Source organism: Salmo salar, chromosome 27, assembly GCF_965601325.2.
Source record: "Salmo salar chromosome 27, fSalSal1, whole genome shotgun sequence".
Lineage (NCBI taxonomy): Eukaryota > Metazoa > Chordata > Actinopteri > Salmoniformes > Salmonidae > Salmo > Salmo salar.
The window spans coordinates 39,845,616-39,864,448 of NC_138317.1; the positions used below are offsets into that span (position 1 = coordinate 39,845,616).

At 42.7% G+C, this 18,833-nt stretch overlaps 1 protein-coding gene across 9 annotated transcripts in view; it reads right to left on the reverse strand.

Annotated features, from left to right (window-relative positions):
* The window catches only part of LOC106589039 (protein 4.1), a 149,022-nt gene that overhangs the window by 76,061 nt on the left and 54,128 nt on the right, over positions 1–18,833 (reverse strand). For 7 of the 9 annotated variants that reach the window (XR_014382958.1, XR_014382957.1, XM_045709460.2 and 4 more), the window contains exons 2-7: positions 8,663–9,075; positions 4,968–5,234; positions 4,056–4,160; positions 3,700–3,742; positions 3,283–3,327; positions 2,958–3,033 (exon numbers count right to left, since the gene is read on the reverse strand). Coding sequence is in view for 7 of the 9 variants with exons in the window: in XM_045709460.2 (XP_045565416.2) it covers positions 2,958–3,033; positions 3,283–3,327; positions 3,700–3,742; positions 4,056–4,160; positions 4,968–5,234; positions 8,663–9,075 (949 nt within the window). In the remaining 2 variants the exon portion in view is untranslated. The remainder of the gene's footprint in view (positions 1–2,957; positions 3,034–3,282; positions 3,328–3,699; positions 3,743–4,055; positions 4,161–4,967; positions 5,235–8,662; positions 9,076–18,833) is intronic. The other 2 variants (XM_045709469.2, XM_045709462.2) reach the window with 1 other exon arrangement.

Sequence of the window (18,833 nt, forward strand, 5' to 3'; positions counted from 1 at the left end):
TCACAGCACAATTGAAAAATATATGGAAATTAGAAATCAAAACTGAATGATCTTCAGAGATCGTGCAATTGGCATGCTGACTGCATGAATGTCCACCAGAGCTGTTGCCAGAGAAATGAAAGTTCATTTCTCTACCATAAACCGCCTCCAACGTCGTTTTTTGGCAGTACGTCCAACCCGGCCTTACAACTGCAGACCATGTGTAACCACGCCAGTCCAGGACCTCCACATCTGGCTTCTTCACATTTTTTTTATTACTTTTTTTAACCTTTATTTAACTAGGAAAGTCAGTTAAGAACAAATTCTTACTTACAATGACAGCCTAGGAACAGTGGGTTAACTGCCTTGTTCAGGGGCAGAACGACAGATTTTTACCTTGTCAGCTCTGGGATTTGATCTAGCAACCTTTCGGTTACTGGCCCAACGCTCTAACCACTAGGCTACCTGCCGCCCCAAGCGGGATCGTTTGAGACCAGCCACCCAGACAGCTGATGAAACTGAGGAGTATTTTGTGGGGGAAAACTCATTCTGATTGGCTGGGCCCGGCTCCTCAGTGTGTGGACCTGGCTTCCAAGTGGATGGGCCTATGCCCTCCCAGGCCCACCCATGGCTGCGCCCCTGCCCAGCCATGTGAAATCCATTGATTAGGGCATAATTTATTTATTTCAATTGACTGATTTGCTTATATGAACAGCTAACTCAGTAAAATCATTGAAATTGTTGCATGTTGTGTTTATATTTTTTAAATCAAGTATTGTTGTTCATTAGTTTACTCAAATTAGGGGATGGGTGGTAAGGTTATGGGAAAATAATAAAAAAGGAATATACATTTTTAAAATCTATATATAAAGTTTATATATTTAAATGAATATATTTACCCCCCAAAAAATATATTGGTGATTGGAAAAGATCATTTGAAACGGGGCTCAATTTGGCGAGTTGAAAGAAAAAAACTTTTCAATATACAGACATGCCTGTTCTTAGAGTCAAAGCAAGTTAACGTTGTCTTCAAGTAAAATCAAATTGATCTCTGATCGAGTTTTGACATCCGTTTGATTTCTCATACCCATTCCTACTAGAAGCTGATATAGACACACATCACACTTCAACTTAATTCATAGGTCACTTGAACAGCATTTAAATCATACAAACACAACCATATTTTTTACACAATTTACGAGTTAGAACACAATTTATGAGTTATTAAAATGTTCCCATCCTCTTCATATGCTGTGTATTTTTTTGTTACCATTTTAAGTGAAAATAATCACAGTAAGGTACTTAATTGTTACCCAGAAATGATTTGATATTGAGATAAAAATGCCAGCATTGGACCTTAACTCAATAAAAGATTATTGCATTGAACATTAATTTGTTTTGATATATTTATTATGTATCGTAATTTTTCAGAATGGGTTTTCCCTTACAATTCCCTTACTCTAAAATGGATTAAATATATTTTACACACAATACCCCATAATGACAAAGCAAAAACAATTTTTTTGAAGTTTTTGCAAATCTATAAAAAATACAAAACTGAAATATAACATTTACATAAGTATTCAGACCCTTTACTCAGTACTTTGTTGAAGCACCTTTGGCAGCGATTACAGCCTTCTTGGTTATGACGCTACAAGCTTGGCACACCTGGATTTGGAGAGTTTCTCCCATTCTTCATTGCAGATCCTCTCAAGCTATGTTAGGTTGGATGGGGAGCATCGCTGCACAGCTATTTTCAGGTCTTTCCAGAGATGTTCGATCAGGTTGAAGTCCGGTGTCTGGCTGTGCCACTCAAGGATATTTAGAGACTTGTCCCGAAGCCACTCCTGTGTTGTCTTGTCTGTGTGCTTAGGGTCGTTGTCCTGTTGGAAGGTGAACCTTCAACCCAGTCTGAGGTCCTGAGCACTCTGGAGCAGGTTTTCATCAAGGATCTCTCTGTACTTTGCTCCGTTCATCTTTCCCTCGATCCTGACTAGTCTCCCAGTCCCTGCCACTGAAAAACATCCCCCCAGCATGATGCTGCCTCCACCATGCTTCACCGTAGGGATGATGCCATGTGTCTTCTGTATCACCTTCAAATGTGAATTGACATTGAATCTGGAGAGAAGCATAATGAGGATGTATTCCAATGCGTTTTAAGGAGCTGTACATTTGCATACTGAGAATGCTGTGGTAATAATAATAGTCAAACTTAAATATAAAATGTTCTTGAAATGTTCTGAGGACCTCTAAGACAGGGTCAAATGTATATTGGGTGAACATCAATTAAATATTATGTTAAACCTAAAACCAATATGCCATGAATGTCATAAAAACACACTTATTTGGAAATTGTGGAACATTTGTGTGAATGTTCTGGGAACCTTTAAATAACTTAGACCAGGTGTTCTGTCAACATTCTTACAACAATATAGGAATGTCTTAAATGAACTTAAACATTGTATGAATGTCATCACAACCAAGCAAGTTTTGTGCTTTGGGAACCTATCACTTGTAATGTAACCACACTGTTCCCACAACCTAATTCACTGTTTTGGAAATCTTTAAAGAACTCAGACAGGATATTTTGTCAACATTCTTGCAAAATCAAAGGACTGTTTTGTGTACCCTGATACAAACACTATCTGAATGTTAGCATAACTGGACAGTTTTAGTGTTTTGGGAACCTCTTATCATATCCCCACAATGTTCCCAGAAACCTAATGAAACATTCTGATCATCTTTTAAAGAACCAGTTAAATGTGTTCTAGGAACGTTTTTCTAGCATCAGGTGAATGTCTTAATCAAATATTCTATAATCATCAGCACGACTGGACAGTTTTTGTGTTATGAGAACATTTGCCGCGACCTAACAAATGTTCTGGGAACTTTCACAGAACCAATTTTGTTTTTCTGGGAAGAGACAGAGAGCACACCTAGCAGAGAGAAACCAAACGGAGGAGCAGGTAGAGGTTTACCTGGTGATGTCTTCAGAAAGCTGGGCTGGGTCAGGAGGATAGAACTTCACATTGAAGGTGAAGTCATAATTGGTACCTGAGGAAAAAAATCTGGCATCAAAACACATTCAAATCATGGTAACATTTTCCTCTCGCTAAAACATGCATAGCGATGTAAAAAAAAAAAAAACTTGGGTCATATTCAATAGGCACCAAACGGACTGTTAGGGACTAACATGAACTTGTCCAATAAGAAACCCTCATTTTCGTTACAAAACGTTTAGCTACGGTGTGCACTAATGAATAACCCCCTGAGTAATGAATGACGACGGTATTTTCGTCTCACCTGTACATGATTGTGCGTCTGCACAGATCTTGTCTAACTTTGCACCTATGTAGGTGGAGCAGAAAATGAAATGGGAGTGTCACGGTGAGGTGTACAAGGCAGTGTGCTTATTAGCCTTTCTCCATTCAGGGTACGTTTGAGGGAAAATATAGCAAGCCAGCCAACTTTAGGCAGTTAACTGGTGGTGCTTGACTTCCGTTGTGAGATCAGAGCTCTGATCTCTGCGCTCTGATCGCTGCGAGAGAGAAACACTCTGAATTTACGAAAGGCCCAGGACACACAGAGTCTGGAGCCACAATTTACGAACGAACCGCACCCACAGTATAACTTCCATTCATTTAGCGAGAGGTTACAAGACAGGCCCCTATACACACACACAATGAGAGCAGAGCAGAAGCTACGCATTCACCCCCTCACCTTGGACCTGTCTGCGGATCTCCTTGGTGAAATCCATCCAGGTCTGTGGAGCAGAAGTAGGACAATCATCAGAAACAAAAACAAGGACTCAAGACATTGCACTTTTTAAAAACTGAACATCAAACACTAGGAGGAAACCATGAGGAAAGAGGGAGATACCTAGTCAGTTGTACAATGTCTTCAACTGAAATGTGTCTTCCACATTTAACCTCTTGAATCAGAGAGGGGCGTGTATAATATGTACATCTTTGTGGGAATGTACAGGTACAGGTGTGGTCACACCAGTAATATTAGTAACAGTGTAGTAACAGACAGACATTAGTTAAAGAGCAGAACATTGTCTCAGAGCTACTGACCTTCATGGAGGGCGACTCCCAGATGGCCAGGCCGTAGTAGTCTCTCTCCAGCAGGTTGAGGTGGTCACACACCTTGGTGAACAGCTCCACACCTTTGGCATGTTTCTATAGGCAGGAGAGATATTTCACAGAGAGCCATAATAAACCAGTCTGTGTGCTGGGCATGTTTTCTAAAGGCCAGACACAGACACAAGGAGAAGAAATAGTTACAGACACCCAAAAAGCCAGTAATTAACTGTGTGAGACATATGTGTCCCTATTGACACCCTATTCCCTATATAGTGCACTACTTTGGGACGTATGAGTTAACTGTAGGTCCCTATTGCAGTAAAACATGAATTAGGAGAGAGGAAGCTCAGGCTGTTAGTTAGGCTGCTGCTGAGCAATGACAAAAACATTGTCTGAGTAGTGGTGGAGGATCGTTTCATTCAATACTGGATGTATCCCTAGCCTGGAGGTCCCAGGGATGGTTGTGCTGTCTTGCCAAATCAAATTGTCATGTCAAACAGCCCTGTCAAACAGCCCTGCCAAACAGCCCTGCCAAACAGCCCTGTCAAACAGCCCGGTCAAACAGCCAAGTCAAACAGCCATGACAAACAGCCAAGTCAAACAGCCATGTCAAACAGCCATGTCAAACAGCCCTGTCAAACAGCCCTGCCAAACAGCCCTGCCAAACAGCCATGTCAAACAGCCCTGTGAAACAGCCCTGTCAAACAGCCCTGCCAAACAGCCCTGCCAAACAGCCCTGTCAAACAGCCCTGTCAAACAGCCAGGCCAAACAGCCAGGCCAAACATGGCATGACAACTCCATAAGATTTGGCTAGACAGCACAAACCGTCCTGGATCCCCCAGGCTATGTATGCCAGGTTTCCAACTAGAATAAAGGAATGATTTGGTAATATTGGGACTTACATCCAGCTCACACTCAAACAGAGTGTCGTCCAGCAGTGTAACTTTAATTTGCATGATCTTGGGTCGACGAGGAGGCTTAGGAGGTTGAGCGTCTTCCTCTGTTGTCTTCTCAACTCCCTCTTTCTCTCCTTCTCCCTCAGGCTCCTCCTCCTCTTTCTCCTTCTCCTGGGCACTGTCCTCTTCTCTTTTTTCCTTATCTGTCTCTCCCCCCTCTTCCTCAGAGTCTTTCTCAGTGTCAGGGTCTTCCTTCTGGTCTACCTGGACAGGCTGGAGGAAAAAGACACAAGACACACATTTTAAACACAATCAATGTTATATTTATATCCAAAAAATGCATTCATTGACACATCTGACAAACATCCTTGCTTAAAGCTACACAGAACAAACAGCTAAGCTTGACAAAGGACAAAGACATGATATTTATGAGCCACTGTAGTCTACATCTATATATTGGTAAACTGGTCTATACCTGCAGTGTTCAGTCTCAGACAGTGTCCAGTCAGTGAACACGTTACAACCACACGCCTGGAGGCATTCAGAAATCCTCAGCTCAAAGAACACAAGTTAGTAGTCAGGTCAACCGCTCTGGTTCTGCATCTCTACACTTCACTATAGGTGAACTAAACCAAGGCTTTGTCACACACATACACACAATGTCAATGAATAACTAAAGCATCACTACAGAAAAAAGTCAAGTCAATTACTGTAGACACTGATGGAAGGAGTAGGGTCTTAAAAGTACTACTGTTCAGGGAGAGGAAGGGAACTAGTGGAACTGGGACCAGCCAGCCAGTCAGCCAGCCAGTCAGCCAGCCAGTTAGCCAGTCAGCCAGCAAATCATCCAGCCAGTTAGCCAGTCAGCCAGCAAGTCATCCAGCCAGTTAGCCAGTCAGCCAGCAAGTCAGCCAGCCAGCTAGCCAGTCAGCCAGAAAGTCAGCCAGCCAGCTAGCCAGTCAGCCAGAAAGTCATCCAGCCAGTTAGCCAGTCAGCCAGCAAGTCATCCAGCCAGTTAGCCAGTCAGCCAGCAAGTCTGCCAGCCAGCTAGCCAGTCAGCCAGCAAGTCATCCAGACAGTTAGCCAGTCAGCCAGCAAGTCATCCAGCCAGTTAGCCAGTCAGCCAGCCAGCTAGCCAGTCAGCCAGCAAGTCATCCAGCCAGTTAGCCAGTCAGCCAGCAAGTCATCCAGCCAGCTAGCCAGTCAGCCAGCAAGTCATCCAGCCAGTTAGCCAGTCAGCCAGCCAGGTCAGGGGGCACTGCTCTTAGGTTACTCCCTGAATCCCTGGCTGTGTCCCAAATGGCTCCCTATTACCTATATAGTGCATTACTTTTGACCAGTGCCAATAGAGCTCTGGTCAAAAGTAGTGCACTATGTAGAGAATAGGGAGTCATTTGTGATGTACAATAGAGGATAGGGAGTCATTTGTGATGTACAATAGAGAATAGGGAGTCATTTGTGATTCACAATAGAGAATAGGGAGTCATTTGTGATGTACAATAGAGGATATGGAGTCATTTGTGATGTACAATAGAGGATATGGAGTCATTTGTGATGTACAATAGAGGATATGGAGTCATTTGTGATGTACAATAGAGGATATGGAGTCATTTGTGATGTACAATAGAGGATATGGAGCCATTTGTGATGTACAATAGAGGATATGGAGCCATTTGTGATGTACAATAGAGGATATCGAGTCATTTGTGATGCACAATAGAGGATATCGAGTCATTTGTGATTCACAATAGAGGATATCGAGTCATTTGTGATGCACAATATAGGATATGGAGTCATTTGTGATGCACAATAGAGGATATGGAGTCATTTGTGATTCACAATAGAGGATATGGAGTCATTTGTGATGTACAATAGAGGATATGGAGTCATTTGTGATGTACAATAGAGGATATGGAGTCATTTGTGATGTACAATAGAGGATATGGAGTCATTTGTGATGTACAATAGAGGATATGGAGTCATTTGTGATGTACAATAGAGGATATGGAGCCATTTGTGATGTACAATAGAGGATATGGAGCCATTTGTGATGTACAATAGAGGATATGGAGCCATTTGTGATGTACAATAGAGGATATGGAGCCATTTGTGATGCACAATAGAGGATATGGAGTCATTTGTGATGCACAATAGAGAATAGGGAGTCATTTGTGATTCACAATAGAGGATATCGAGTCATTTGTGATGTACAATAGAGGATATGGAGCCATTTGTGATGTACAATAGAGGATATGGAGTCATTTGTGATGTACAATAGAGGATATGGAGTCATTTGTGATGTACAATAGAGGATATGGAGCCATTTGTGATGTACAATAGAGGATATGGAGCCATTTGTGATGTACAATAGAGGATATCGAGTCATTTGTGATGCACAATAGAGGATATCGAGTCATTTGTGATTCACAATAGAGGATATCGAGTCATTTGTGATGCACAATATAGGATATGGAGTCATTTGTGATGCACAATAGAGGATATGGAGTCATTTGTGATTCACAATAGAGGATATGGAGTCATTTGTGATGTACAATAGAGGATATGGAGTCATTTGTGATGTACAATAGAGGATATGGAGTCATTTGTGATGTACAATAGAGGATATGGAGTCATTTGTGATGTACAATAGAGGATATGGAGCCATTTGTGATGTACAATAGAGGATATGGAGCCATTTGTGATGTACAATAGAGGATATGGAGCCATTTGATATGTACAATAGAGGATATGGAGCCATTTGTGATACACAATAGAGGATATGGAGTCATTTGAGATGCACAATATAGGATATGGAGTCATTTGTGATGCACAATAGAGGATATGGAGTCATTTGTGATTCACAATAGAGGATATGGAATCATTTGTGATTCACAATAGAGGATATGGAGTCATTTGTGATGCACAATAGAGGATATGGAGTCATTTGTGATGCACAATAGAGAATATGGAGTCATTTGTGATGCACAATAGAGAATATGGAGTCATTAGTGATGCACAATAGAGAATATGGAGTCATTAGTGATGCAACCCCTGACTCTCTGAAGAGGAGTCGACTGGAGCCTCGCTACTCTAAACGAGTCCCTTATCAAAGGCCTGACCTCAGAGAGTGAGAGAGAGAGAGAGAGAGAGAGAGAGAGAGAGAACACAGACCCAATGAGGAGAGCCCATAAGTATCACTGTTTTAGTCTACTGTAGTCTGTAACCGTCTACTGAATGCTTCCCTTACTGTTTATTATATACACTAATACAATGCTTTTTCTATCTTATTTTTGTATCTTGTGCCCAAAATGTGCTCCCACACTATGTACTTACACAGTATCCAATGGAAAGGCTTTCCTCAAGTTCCAGCACATTAGTCCTAAACACCATTACATCCATTACACATTCATGCACTTCGTACTCACTTCAAATCGCAGTTTGAGGAGTACTGTAATCTGACAAAAAACACTCAACACTACTAATCTTCACAGACGCTGATGTTCTTCAGGACAAGACTCAAATCCCCACTTTGACACTCTGACTCCTATTAATTCCCTATTGCAGGACACACACACACACACACACACACACACACACACACACACACACACACACACACACACACACACACACACACACACACACACACACACACACACACAGCTATGTACTACAGTGTGGTGGTTAGGATAGGATCTCACCTGCGCCTCGTTGCTGCTGAGCGAGTGCAGGTCAAGGTTCTGATCCCCCTCGATCTTGAGTTCTGGTTCACAGTCAGCGATGGGCGCCTTTGGCTCTTCCCCGTCCCCTCCTTTCTCCCCCTTCTCTCCCCCGTCCTCCTCGCACTGGGAACGCCTCTTCAGGAAGGAGGAGAAGAGGCGCGAGAGGCCGCGGCCGGCCGAGGTACGCCGGCGGGGTCTCAGCTGCACCTCCTCCTGGGGAGAGGAGTACGAGGGCGAGCCAGTGCTCTGGGGCGAGGTGGTGGGGGTTGTGGCGGCCTGGGACTCAGTGGGTCCGTGGTCAGGAGGCGTGGCCTGAAGCTGCTCTGCCTCCTGCTGGCTGGGCTTCTTCTGATGCTGGTTCTCTGTCGCCTCGTCTGTCGTCATGGCAATAGCTGAATGGGGAAAACCAACCAGAAAATATAGCTGCTAGCAGCAATGCCAGGGTTCAAGCTGTGGGTCTATTGCGCAACCATCAGGACAAATTGGACACATCCCCCTAGGATGAGCTACCTCTGTACTCCTTACCACGCTTGCCAAATATCAGAACTCAACATTGAACAGATCATGCAATATGCTTTTGATGTATTTTGGACCATTTTCAAATGATGTTGACAACTTTAAACGTCTTCTTCTCCATAACCGCTGAACCGATTGGACGTCTTCAAATGCAGGACTCCAGCTCAAACAATATGGCCACTATGAGCCAATGAGCTTGCATGAATGGTTTTCCCTGTCCAACAGCGCCAACATGCGGCTAAACGGAACCTTAACAGTTTAGCTAGACTCATATCCCTGTGGCAAATTTCATCACTCTGAGTCAAACCGATCAACAGATATAAAACATGTATCCGTTATGGCGCCACCATGTGGTCGAGCTGAATGTGCTAGTATATGTTGAGTCTTGACAGTGTTTGGAACATGTGTGCCAAGTTGTTACAATACGATTATCAGTGTCTGATTTATCTGCATTTATGCGTCAGACCACACCCACATGAATGCTTATTGGTAAGTTGTTTGACATACTAGTGTGGAAAATATAGCGTTGAGAGACCTCCATAAAGGCCATATATCAAATTCTGTGCAGAACGGTCATTCGGTGCATTTTAAGTGTTTTTCACAAAAATTATAAATGGCGGAAAATCCATTAAGGCGGACCTCATGGGTTCTCGAGGCAAATGTGTTCCTTGTGAAGAGACGGACCTATGTACCAAGTTTCACGACTCTACATCACACGCGGTGAGGGGCGTGAGCTTTCAAAGTTTGCTTTTTCAATCGCTTGTTATAGCACCACCATTGGTTTAGTTGGCATTGAATCGCATGGGAGGAATTGCCTAATAATGATGAACGCCAAGAAATACAATAGGGCTTCGCTGCTCGAACCCATAACAATTACTTGGTTGGGTAGTGTACCTGGGATTGGATCCTATGTTATTACGCTGTTCATAACATAGTCATTAGTTCCTATTGAGCCTATTTACACAGGGTCATTATTCGGAAGATAACAGCTCTATAAACACTCTTTCGTGGTGCCCCGACTTTCTAGTTAATTACATTTACATGATTAGCTCAATCAGGTAATATTAATTACAGAGAAAGGATTTTATAGAAAGGCATGTCATATCACTTAATCCGGCATAGCCAAAGACACGACACTAGGATATGCATATTATTAGTAGATTTGGATAGAAAACAATCTGAAGTTTCTAAAACTGTTTGAATGATGTCTGTGAGTATAACATAACTTATTTGGCAGGCGAAACCCCGAGGACAAACCATCCAGGAAATTTCTTTTTTGAGGTCACTCTCTTTTCAATGATATTTCATTGGGAATCTAGAATTCTAAGGCAGTTGCTTGCAGTTCCTATCGCTTCCACTGGATGTCAACAGTCTTTAGAAATTGGTTGTTGTTTTTCCTTTGTGTAATGAAGAAGTAGCCCTGTTCAGAACGAGGGTCAAGTGAAGTGTACTGTTTGATAGAGGCGCGGGACCTGAAAAGCAGGCTCCACTTTGTTTTCCTCCGGTATTGAACGCAGTTTATCCTGTTTTAAATTTTAGCGATTATTTACGTTAAAAAATACCTAAAGTTGTATTAGGAAAGTTGTTTGAAATGTTTGGACAAAGATTACAGGTAACTTATGAGATATTTTGTAGTCATGTTGCGCGAGTTGGAACCAGTGTTTTTCTGGATCAAACGCGCCAAATAAATGGACATTTTGGATATATAACGACGGATATAAATCGAACAAAAGGACCATTTGTGATGTTTATGGGACATATTGGAGTGCCAACAGAAGAAGCTCGTCAAAGGTAAGGCATGAATTATATCGTTATTTCTGAGTTTTGTGTCACGCCTGGCGGGATGAAATATGATTGTCTGTGTTTGTTTGATGGGGTACTGTCCTCAGATAATAGCATGGTTTGCTTTCGCCGTAAAGCCTTTTTGAAATCTGACACGGTGGCTAGATTAACAAGAAGTAAAGCTTTAATTTGGTGTATTGCCCTTGTGATTGTATGAAAGTTAAATATTTCTAATAATTTAATTTGAGTTTGGCGCTCTGCCATTTCACCGGATGTTGTCAAATCGATCCCGTTAACGGGATTTGATCCATAAGGAGTTAAATACTCTTAAAGACCTAGTAATATTTTACATCAATAGCAGTCAATATTAATCGTCAACTTATCAGCAATACAAAATTGGGTTTAATTATTTATTTACTAAATACCTAACTAATCACACAGAATTACATATACACAGAATGCAAATTATGTCATACAGAAATCCCTGGTGGACGGAGCCGGCATGACGGCTGGTTACACAAAGAGAGGGGGTTGGGTTTGAGTGAAAGAGCGGGAAGACTGAGGAACAAAGGGAGAAGCTGTGCTATCGTAAATACAGTATCTTATGGATTCTAAATTACCGCCCATTTGGAAAAGGGAAATGCAATAAATATTTACTCTGAGCTGTGCTTCGGTTGGTTGGTCGTAGATGCTGGTCGTGTTGGCCAACAGAGATCTTGCTGTCCTCGGAAGAATGTCTCTGGTGGTAAATGGGATACGTTGTAGTATCAACATAGTATGTTGTAGTCGTTGTGTGTTAGACTGGTTACGTCATCCGTCCTTTCCTAACCCACGTTTACAGCGGCCGCTGCTAACTCAACGGCTAGGAGTGAATAAGAGTTCAAAGTTCATACCATTCGCAACCAAAGCTCACGCTGAGGTTGGCTTAGTTCTGTAGTTATTATCTGAATCCTTCTGACATCGGACCGTCGCCCTAATGTACCCGGAACAGAAAGTTATTCGCCCTTTTAACACAGAGGCTGCAGGCCTCCCGTCCTCGGAACAGGAGGTTAGATTTTCGTCAAGGGCTTATATAGTGGAGGGAGAGAAGGGTGTTTTTCATAGTGTATAACCCATGTCTCTTCACAGGGGTGGGCCACTGATTGAGCAGGGCTCTAACCTTATGAAAACCCAATTCTCTCATTTGGAAGCTAAAATTACATTTAATCTTTTCACAAATAGTTTTATATTTAAACATTTAAATTGCACAACAATTCCATGTGAATCTGATAACTAGAATGTGTAGACTTTCCCAGATACAGTTTATGTCGTCCTGTCATCAGTCATAATGTCTCAGATGACAACCGAACTGACATCATATTCATTAAGTACCAACGCATATTTTCCACTGGTTGGATTACCGAAATATGGTTCCTTTCCCCCCACCGTTTGATGTTCCCAGACTCTCTATGTTTAACAAAGGCTATTCAAGAGTCCTTCAGTAGAGTCAAGAGAGAGAGGGGAGAAAGGTATTTATGGGGGGGTCATAAACCTTACCCACAGGCCAACGTCATGACACTAGCTTCTGGGCCTGAGTAGCAGGCAGTTTACTTTGGGCACACTTTTCATCCGGATGTGAAAATAGCGCCCCCAAGCCATAACAATTTAAAGCTGCTGATTCTGCTCTTCCTGATTCTCCTGGTTCAATACGGTGCAGATGGTGTGGGGGGGGGAAGAAACAACACACTGAGAGAGACAGAGAGAGGGAGAGACAGCGAGAGAGAGACAGAGACAGAGAAAAAGTGAGAGTTTAAGCGAGAGAGAGATGAGCGAGACAGACAGAGAGAGACAGACAGACAGAAAGAGAGAGAGAGACAGACAGGAGAGAGAGAGAGAGAGAGAGAGAGAGAGAGAGAGCAGACAGACAGACAGACAGACAGACAGACAGACAGACAGACAGACAGACAGACAGACGAAAGAGAGACAGACAGAAAGACAGAGAGAGAGAGAGACAGAGAGAGAGAACAGACAGAGAGACAGAGAGAAAAAAATACAAAGAGAGAGATACAGAGAGAACAGACACGGAGAGAGAAAAAGAGAGAGAGAGATAGACAGAGAGCAGAGAGAGAGAGAGAGAGAGAGAGAGAGAGAGAGAGAGAAAGCTAGCAAGAGATAAACAGAGACAGACAGAGCGTGATAGAGAATGGCTGAGCCAAGCAACACTACACTGTTCAGCTAAGCCTCGGCAGCAGAGCTGTAGGACAACTGCAGAGTCTAAGCTCCCATTGCTCCATAATCATCAGTTTAAACGTAGATAATTTATCATGGATGATGACGATAGCTAACCCCTTAGGTGGCTGTTAGATCTAGACCTAAAATCTTAAACCTCAGAGAGGTAGTATTCCATTAAATCCCAGGCAGCCATTTATGCTACACATGCCCAGGGAGAGTTGAGAGGAGGGAGAGAAGAGGTAGCCATTCATATATTAACAGTTTAATCCTTAATATTATATTTATTATCATGGAGTGGTGGTGTGATCTGGAGTGGACTTTTACAGCCCCCCCCCCATCTCTCTCCCCCAGCCCTCTGTTGTTGAACGAATGGGTTTCACTCTCCACCCTCCGACACTACATGCTGGGTAGGAGTCGTCGTGGCAACGCCGGCCTTATTAGGCCACCAGACATGTCACTGTGTTTTGTGGAGTCTCAAGGCTGCTACTGCTGGTGGCTCAGCATGGGAACAGCATGGGGACAGCATGGGAACATCATGGGGACAGCATGGAGACATCATGGGAACAGCACGGGAACAGCATGGGAACAGCATGGGAACAGCACGGGGACATCATGGAGACATCATGGAGACATCATGGGAACAGCACGGGAACAGCATGGGAACAGCATGGGAACAGCACGGGAACAGCACGGGGACATCACGGAGACATCACGGAGACATCATGGAGACATCATGGGGACAGTATGGGGACATCATGGAGACATCATGGGGACATCATGGGGACATCATGGGGACATCATGGGGACATCATGGAGACATCATGGAGACATCATGGAGACATCATGGAGACATCATAGGGACAGTATGGGGACAGTATGGGAACAATATGGGAACAATATGGGAAAAGCATGGGAACAGCATGGGAACAGCATGGGAACATCATGGAGACATCATGGGAACAATATGGGAAGAGCATGGAGACATCATGGAGACATCACGGAGACATCACGGAAACAGTATGGAAACAGTATGGGGACATCATGGTGACATCATGGGAACAGCATGGGAACATCATGGAGACAGTATGGGGACATCATGGGGACATCATGGGAACATCACGGAGACATCATGGAAACATCACGGAGACATCATGGAAACAGTATGGAGACATCATGGGAACATCATGGGAACAGCATGGGAACATCATGGGAACATCATGGAGACATCATGGAGACATCATGGAACCAGTATGGAGACATCATGGGAACATCATGGGAACATCATGGGAACATCATGGGAACATCATGGAGACATCATGGAGACATCATGGAACCAGTATGGAGACATCATGGGAACATCATGGGAACATCATGGCGACATCATGGGAAAAGCATGGGGACAGTATGGAGACATCATGGGAACATCATGGGAACAGTATGGGGACATCATGGAGACATCATGGCGACATCATGGGAAAAGCATGGGGACAGTATGGAGACATCATGGGAACATCATGGGGACATCATGGAGACATCATGGGGACAGCATAGGAACATCATGGAGACATCATGGAGACATCATGGAGACATCATGGGAACAGTATGGGGACAGTATGGGGACAGCATGGGAACAAAATGGAGAGATAGTGGCTGGTCACTCATCCTCCTCTATGGAGAAACCTTCCCACTACTACCAGCCATTTTTGTGTTAATAAGCAACATTATATTTCTATATTTTAGTGGTATTTTATATATTCTAGCTATAATCTATTGCATAAAGATGTTATAAACATAGAATTAGTTATTAAAATACTAGAATGGTCTAAAGGTCAGCCATTTTTGGTCAGGCAGTTGGTCAACCATGATTTGCCAGTGCTGTTATAAAATATTGTGTTAAACAATGAATGTGAATAATTTCTCTCTACTGTGTCATGACGTTGGCCTCTTTTGGTACAGGGAGGACAGTTGACCCCCTCCCTTTTGCACCACCACCCAACCTACCTTCCCCCCAACCCAGGGACCCATACAGGACCAGGCGTCATTTGACAAGCCTGTTCAAGGGTCACTATAAAACCCTCCCTGATTTACATTTCTTCAGACCAGGCCTCCACTCCATGGCCAATAGGTTTTACCATCCAATTCCTCTGCTGAAAGTGAACTACACCACGTGGTTAACTTTTAGACTATCGAGACCGACAGAATAAGAACAAGTCTTTGATATTAATTATTAGTCTGCAGCTAAGTAAATTATATCATCGAACGCGAAGACCAACGAAACATCCATTCTATGACGACATTAATGAATGTCGCTCTGAAAGATCCATTCTAACCGAGAGAGAGAGAGAGAGAGAGAGAGAGAGAGAGAGAGAACACGGAGAAAACTCCCCAACAGAACCGAACTCTCCAACAAGAATCAGAACGACACACTGAGCGTAAATATATATTGATTGCAATTGTTCCCGAATGAGTGAGCCTTCAATTGTCAATTGTTAATATTAATGAACTCTGTAGGTGTGCATTCTCAGCTGACCGTTTATGACCCGTTGTCTAACAGACCAGCCATGCCTGTTAGCCATTAGCGCACATTACTATACCAATCCTTTGTGACGATAATTACTGTTTGTATGTTTTCTGTTAATTACTTAGTGTAGTAAATAAATGATTTTAAGACAATTGATGTATGGATGATTTTAGTAAAGACTGGGTTTGTGCAGATACAACAATTTACGACGTTTGGAATGAGACTGGACTCGAGGTAAAATACACCATTTAAACCAGAAGATAATCGGCCTATACTATAATAGAATATAATATTATAGTACAGGAAAGTTATATTAGGAAAATTATAGCTTTGTAATCTGAATATTCTCCTTGGTGCCCCGATCTCCTAGTTAATTACAATTAAACGATTAATCAAGTTAATCGCGTGATAATAATTACAGGGAGCTAATTGATAAACATGTCTTCAGTTTAATGGTACCGCCAAAGACACGACAACTGTATGTGTGTCAGCTAGTTAGCCAGCCAGTTTTAAAGGATTGATTCCATATTTTATTTTTATTAAATTGCCAATATGCTAACATTCCATTCAAAATATGCAGTGAATCCACAGCCATACACTGGCTGAAATCCGTCGATGATAGGACTTAGACAAGTTGTAAATGCAACAAGTGCTGATATTGCATCATATAATAACACTCACAGCTTTCCAAGAAAACTCATTCTGAGACATTAATGGTTTGTTTACATATATTTTAGAGGCTATTTATACAGAAAATGTGTTTAAAACTTGTATAAACTGCATTCATAATTGTATCACAATGTTTTAGGTTGACTATAATTCTATTTACACTATTTCTGATACAGTTGAAGTCAGAAGTTTACATACACCTTAGCCAACTACATTTAAACTCAGTTTTTCACAATTTCTGACATTTAATCCGAGTAAAGATTCCCTGTCTTAGGTCAGTTAGGATCACCACTTTATTTTAAGAATGTGAAATGTCAGAATAATAGCAGAGAGAATGATTTATTTCAGCTTTTATTTCTTTCATCACATTCCAAGAGGGTCAGAAGTTTACATACACTCAACTAGTATTTGGTAGCATTGCCTTTAAATGGTTTAATTTGGATTAAACATTTCGGGTAGCCTTCCACAAGCTTCCCACAATAAAGTGGGTGAATTTTGGCCCATTCCTCCTGACAGAGCTGGTGTAACCGAGTCAGGTTTGTAGGCCTCCTTGCTCACACACGCTTTTTCAGTTCTGCCCACAAATGTTCTATAGGATTGAGGTCAGGGCTTTGTGATGGCCACTCTAACACATTGACTTTGTTGTCCTTAAGCCATTTTTGCCACAACTTTGGAAGTATGCTTGGGGGTCATTGTCCATTTGGAAGACCCATTTGCGACCAAGCTATAACTTCCTGACTGATGTCTTGAGATGTTGCTTCAATATATCCACATACTTTTCTTTCCTCATGATGCCATCTATTTTGTGAAGTGCACCAGTCCCTCCTGCAGCAAAGCACCCCCACAACATGATGTTGCCACCCCTGTGCTTCACGGTTGGGATGGTGTTCTTTGGCTTGCAAGCCTCCCCCTTTTTCCTCCAAACATAACGATGGTCATTATGGCCAAACAGTTCTATTTTTGTTTCATCAGACCAGAGGACATTTCTCCAAAAAGTACAATCTTTATCCCCATGTGCAGTTGCAAACCGTAGTCTGGCTTTTATGTAGCAGTTTTGGAGCAGTGGCTTCTTCCTTGCTGAGTGGCCTTTCAGGTTATGTCGATATAGGACTCATTTTACTGTGGATATAGATACTTTGTACCGGTTTCCTCCAGCATCTTCACAAGGTCCTTTGCTGTTGTTCTGGGATTGATTTGCACTTTTCGCACCAAAGTACGTTAATCTCTAGGAGACAGAACGCGTCTCCTTCCTGAGGGGTATGATGGCTGCGTGGTCCCATGGTGTTTATACTTGCGTACTATTGTTTGTACAGATGAACGTGGTACCTTCAAGTGTTTGTAAATTGCTCCCAAGGATGAACCAGACTTGTGGAGGTCTAAAAAAATGTCTGAGGTCTTGGCTGATTTCTTTTGATTTTCCCATGATGTCATGCAAAGAGGCACTGAGTTTGAAGGTAGGCCTTGAAATACATCCACAGGTACACCTCCAATTGACTCAAATGATGTCAATTAGCCTATCAGAAGCTTCTAAAGCCATGACATAATTTTCTGGAATTTCTAAGCTGTTTAAAGGCACAGTCAAGTTAGCGTATGTAAACTTCTGACCCACTGGAATTGTGATACAATGAATTATAAATGAAATAATCTGTCTGTAAACAATTGTTGGGAAAATGACTTGTGTCATGCACAAAGTAGATGTCCTAACCGACTTGCCAAAACTATAGTTTGTTAACAAGAAATTTGTGGAGTAGTTGAAAAAAGGGTTTTAATGACTCCAACCTAAGTGTATGTAAACTTCCTACTTCAACTGTACATCACATGCATTACTTTTATTTCCCTTCATCAGTACAAGCAGGAAATGCATCACCTATGCCTCATTCATTACAACTAGGCTGGTTTTGGATTTCTCCCTGACCAATATGGCTGCTATTTCCACCCCACTATGGAACTTTGAGGGATTATGACATAGCAGCTCTAGTAATTTAATAGGATCTCTATGGTTAGAAGTCTGGTAATCCTTCTCAACTGAAGACCAATCCTGACCACTACCACCAGGCCTATTAGTGTTAAATCTATTGCATAGAGAGGATGTGATTAATCATAAAATACACCATCGTTACTTTTCCCAGCCCTGCCGAGGAGCCCAGCCCAGTCCAGCCGAGGAACCCAGCACAGCCCTGCCGAGGAGCCCAGCCCAGTCCAGCCGAGGAACCCAGCACAGCCCTGCCGAGGAGCCCAGCCCAGTCCAGCCGAGGAACCCAGCACAGCCCTGCCGAGGAGCCCAGCCCAGTCCAGCCGAGGAACCCAGCACAGCCCTGCCGAGGAGCCCAGCCCAGTCCAGCTGAGGAACCCAGCCCAGCCATGCTGTACCCAGTCTGATAGTAGTAATGAGGAATTCATCTAGTTGCTGCCCTGAGGAGGGGGCCAAATCTGACAGAAAATAACAGCAGC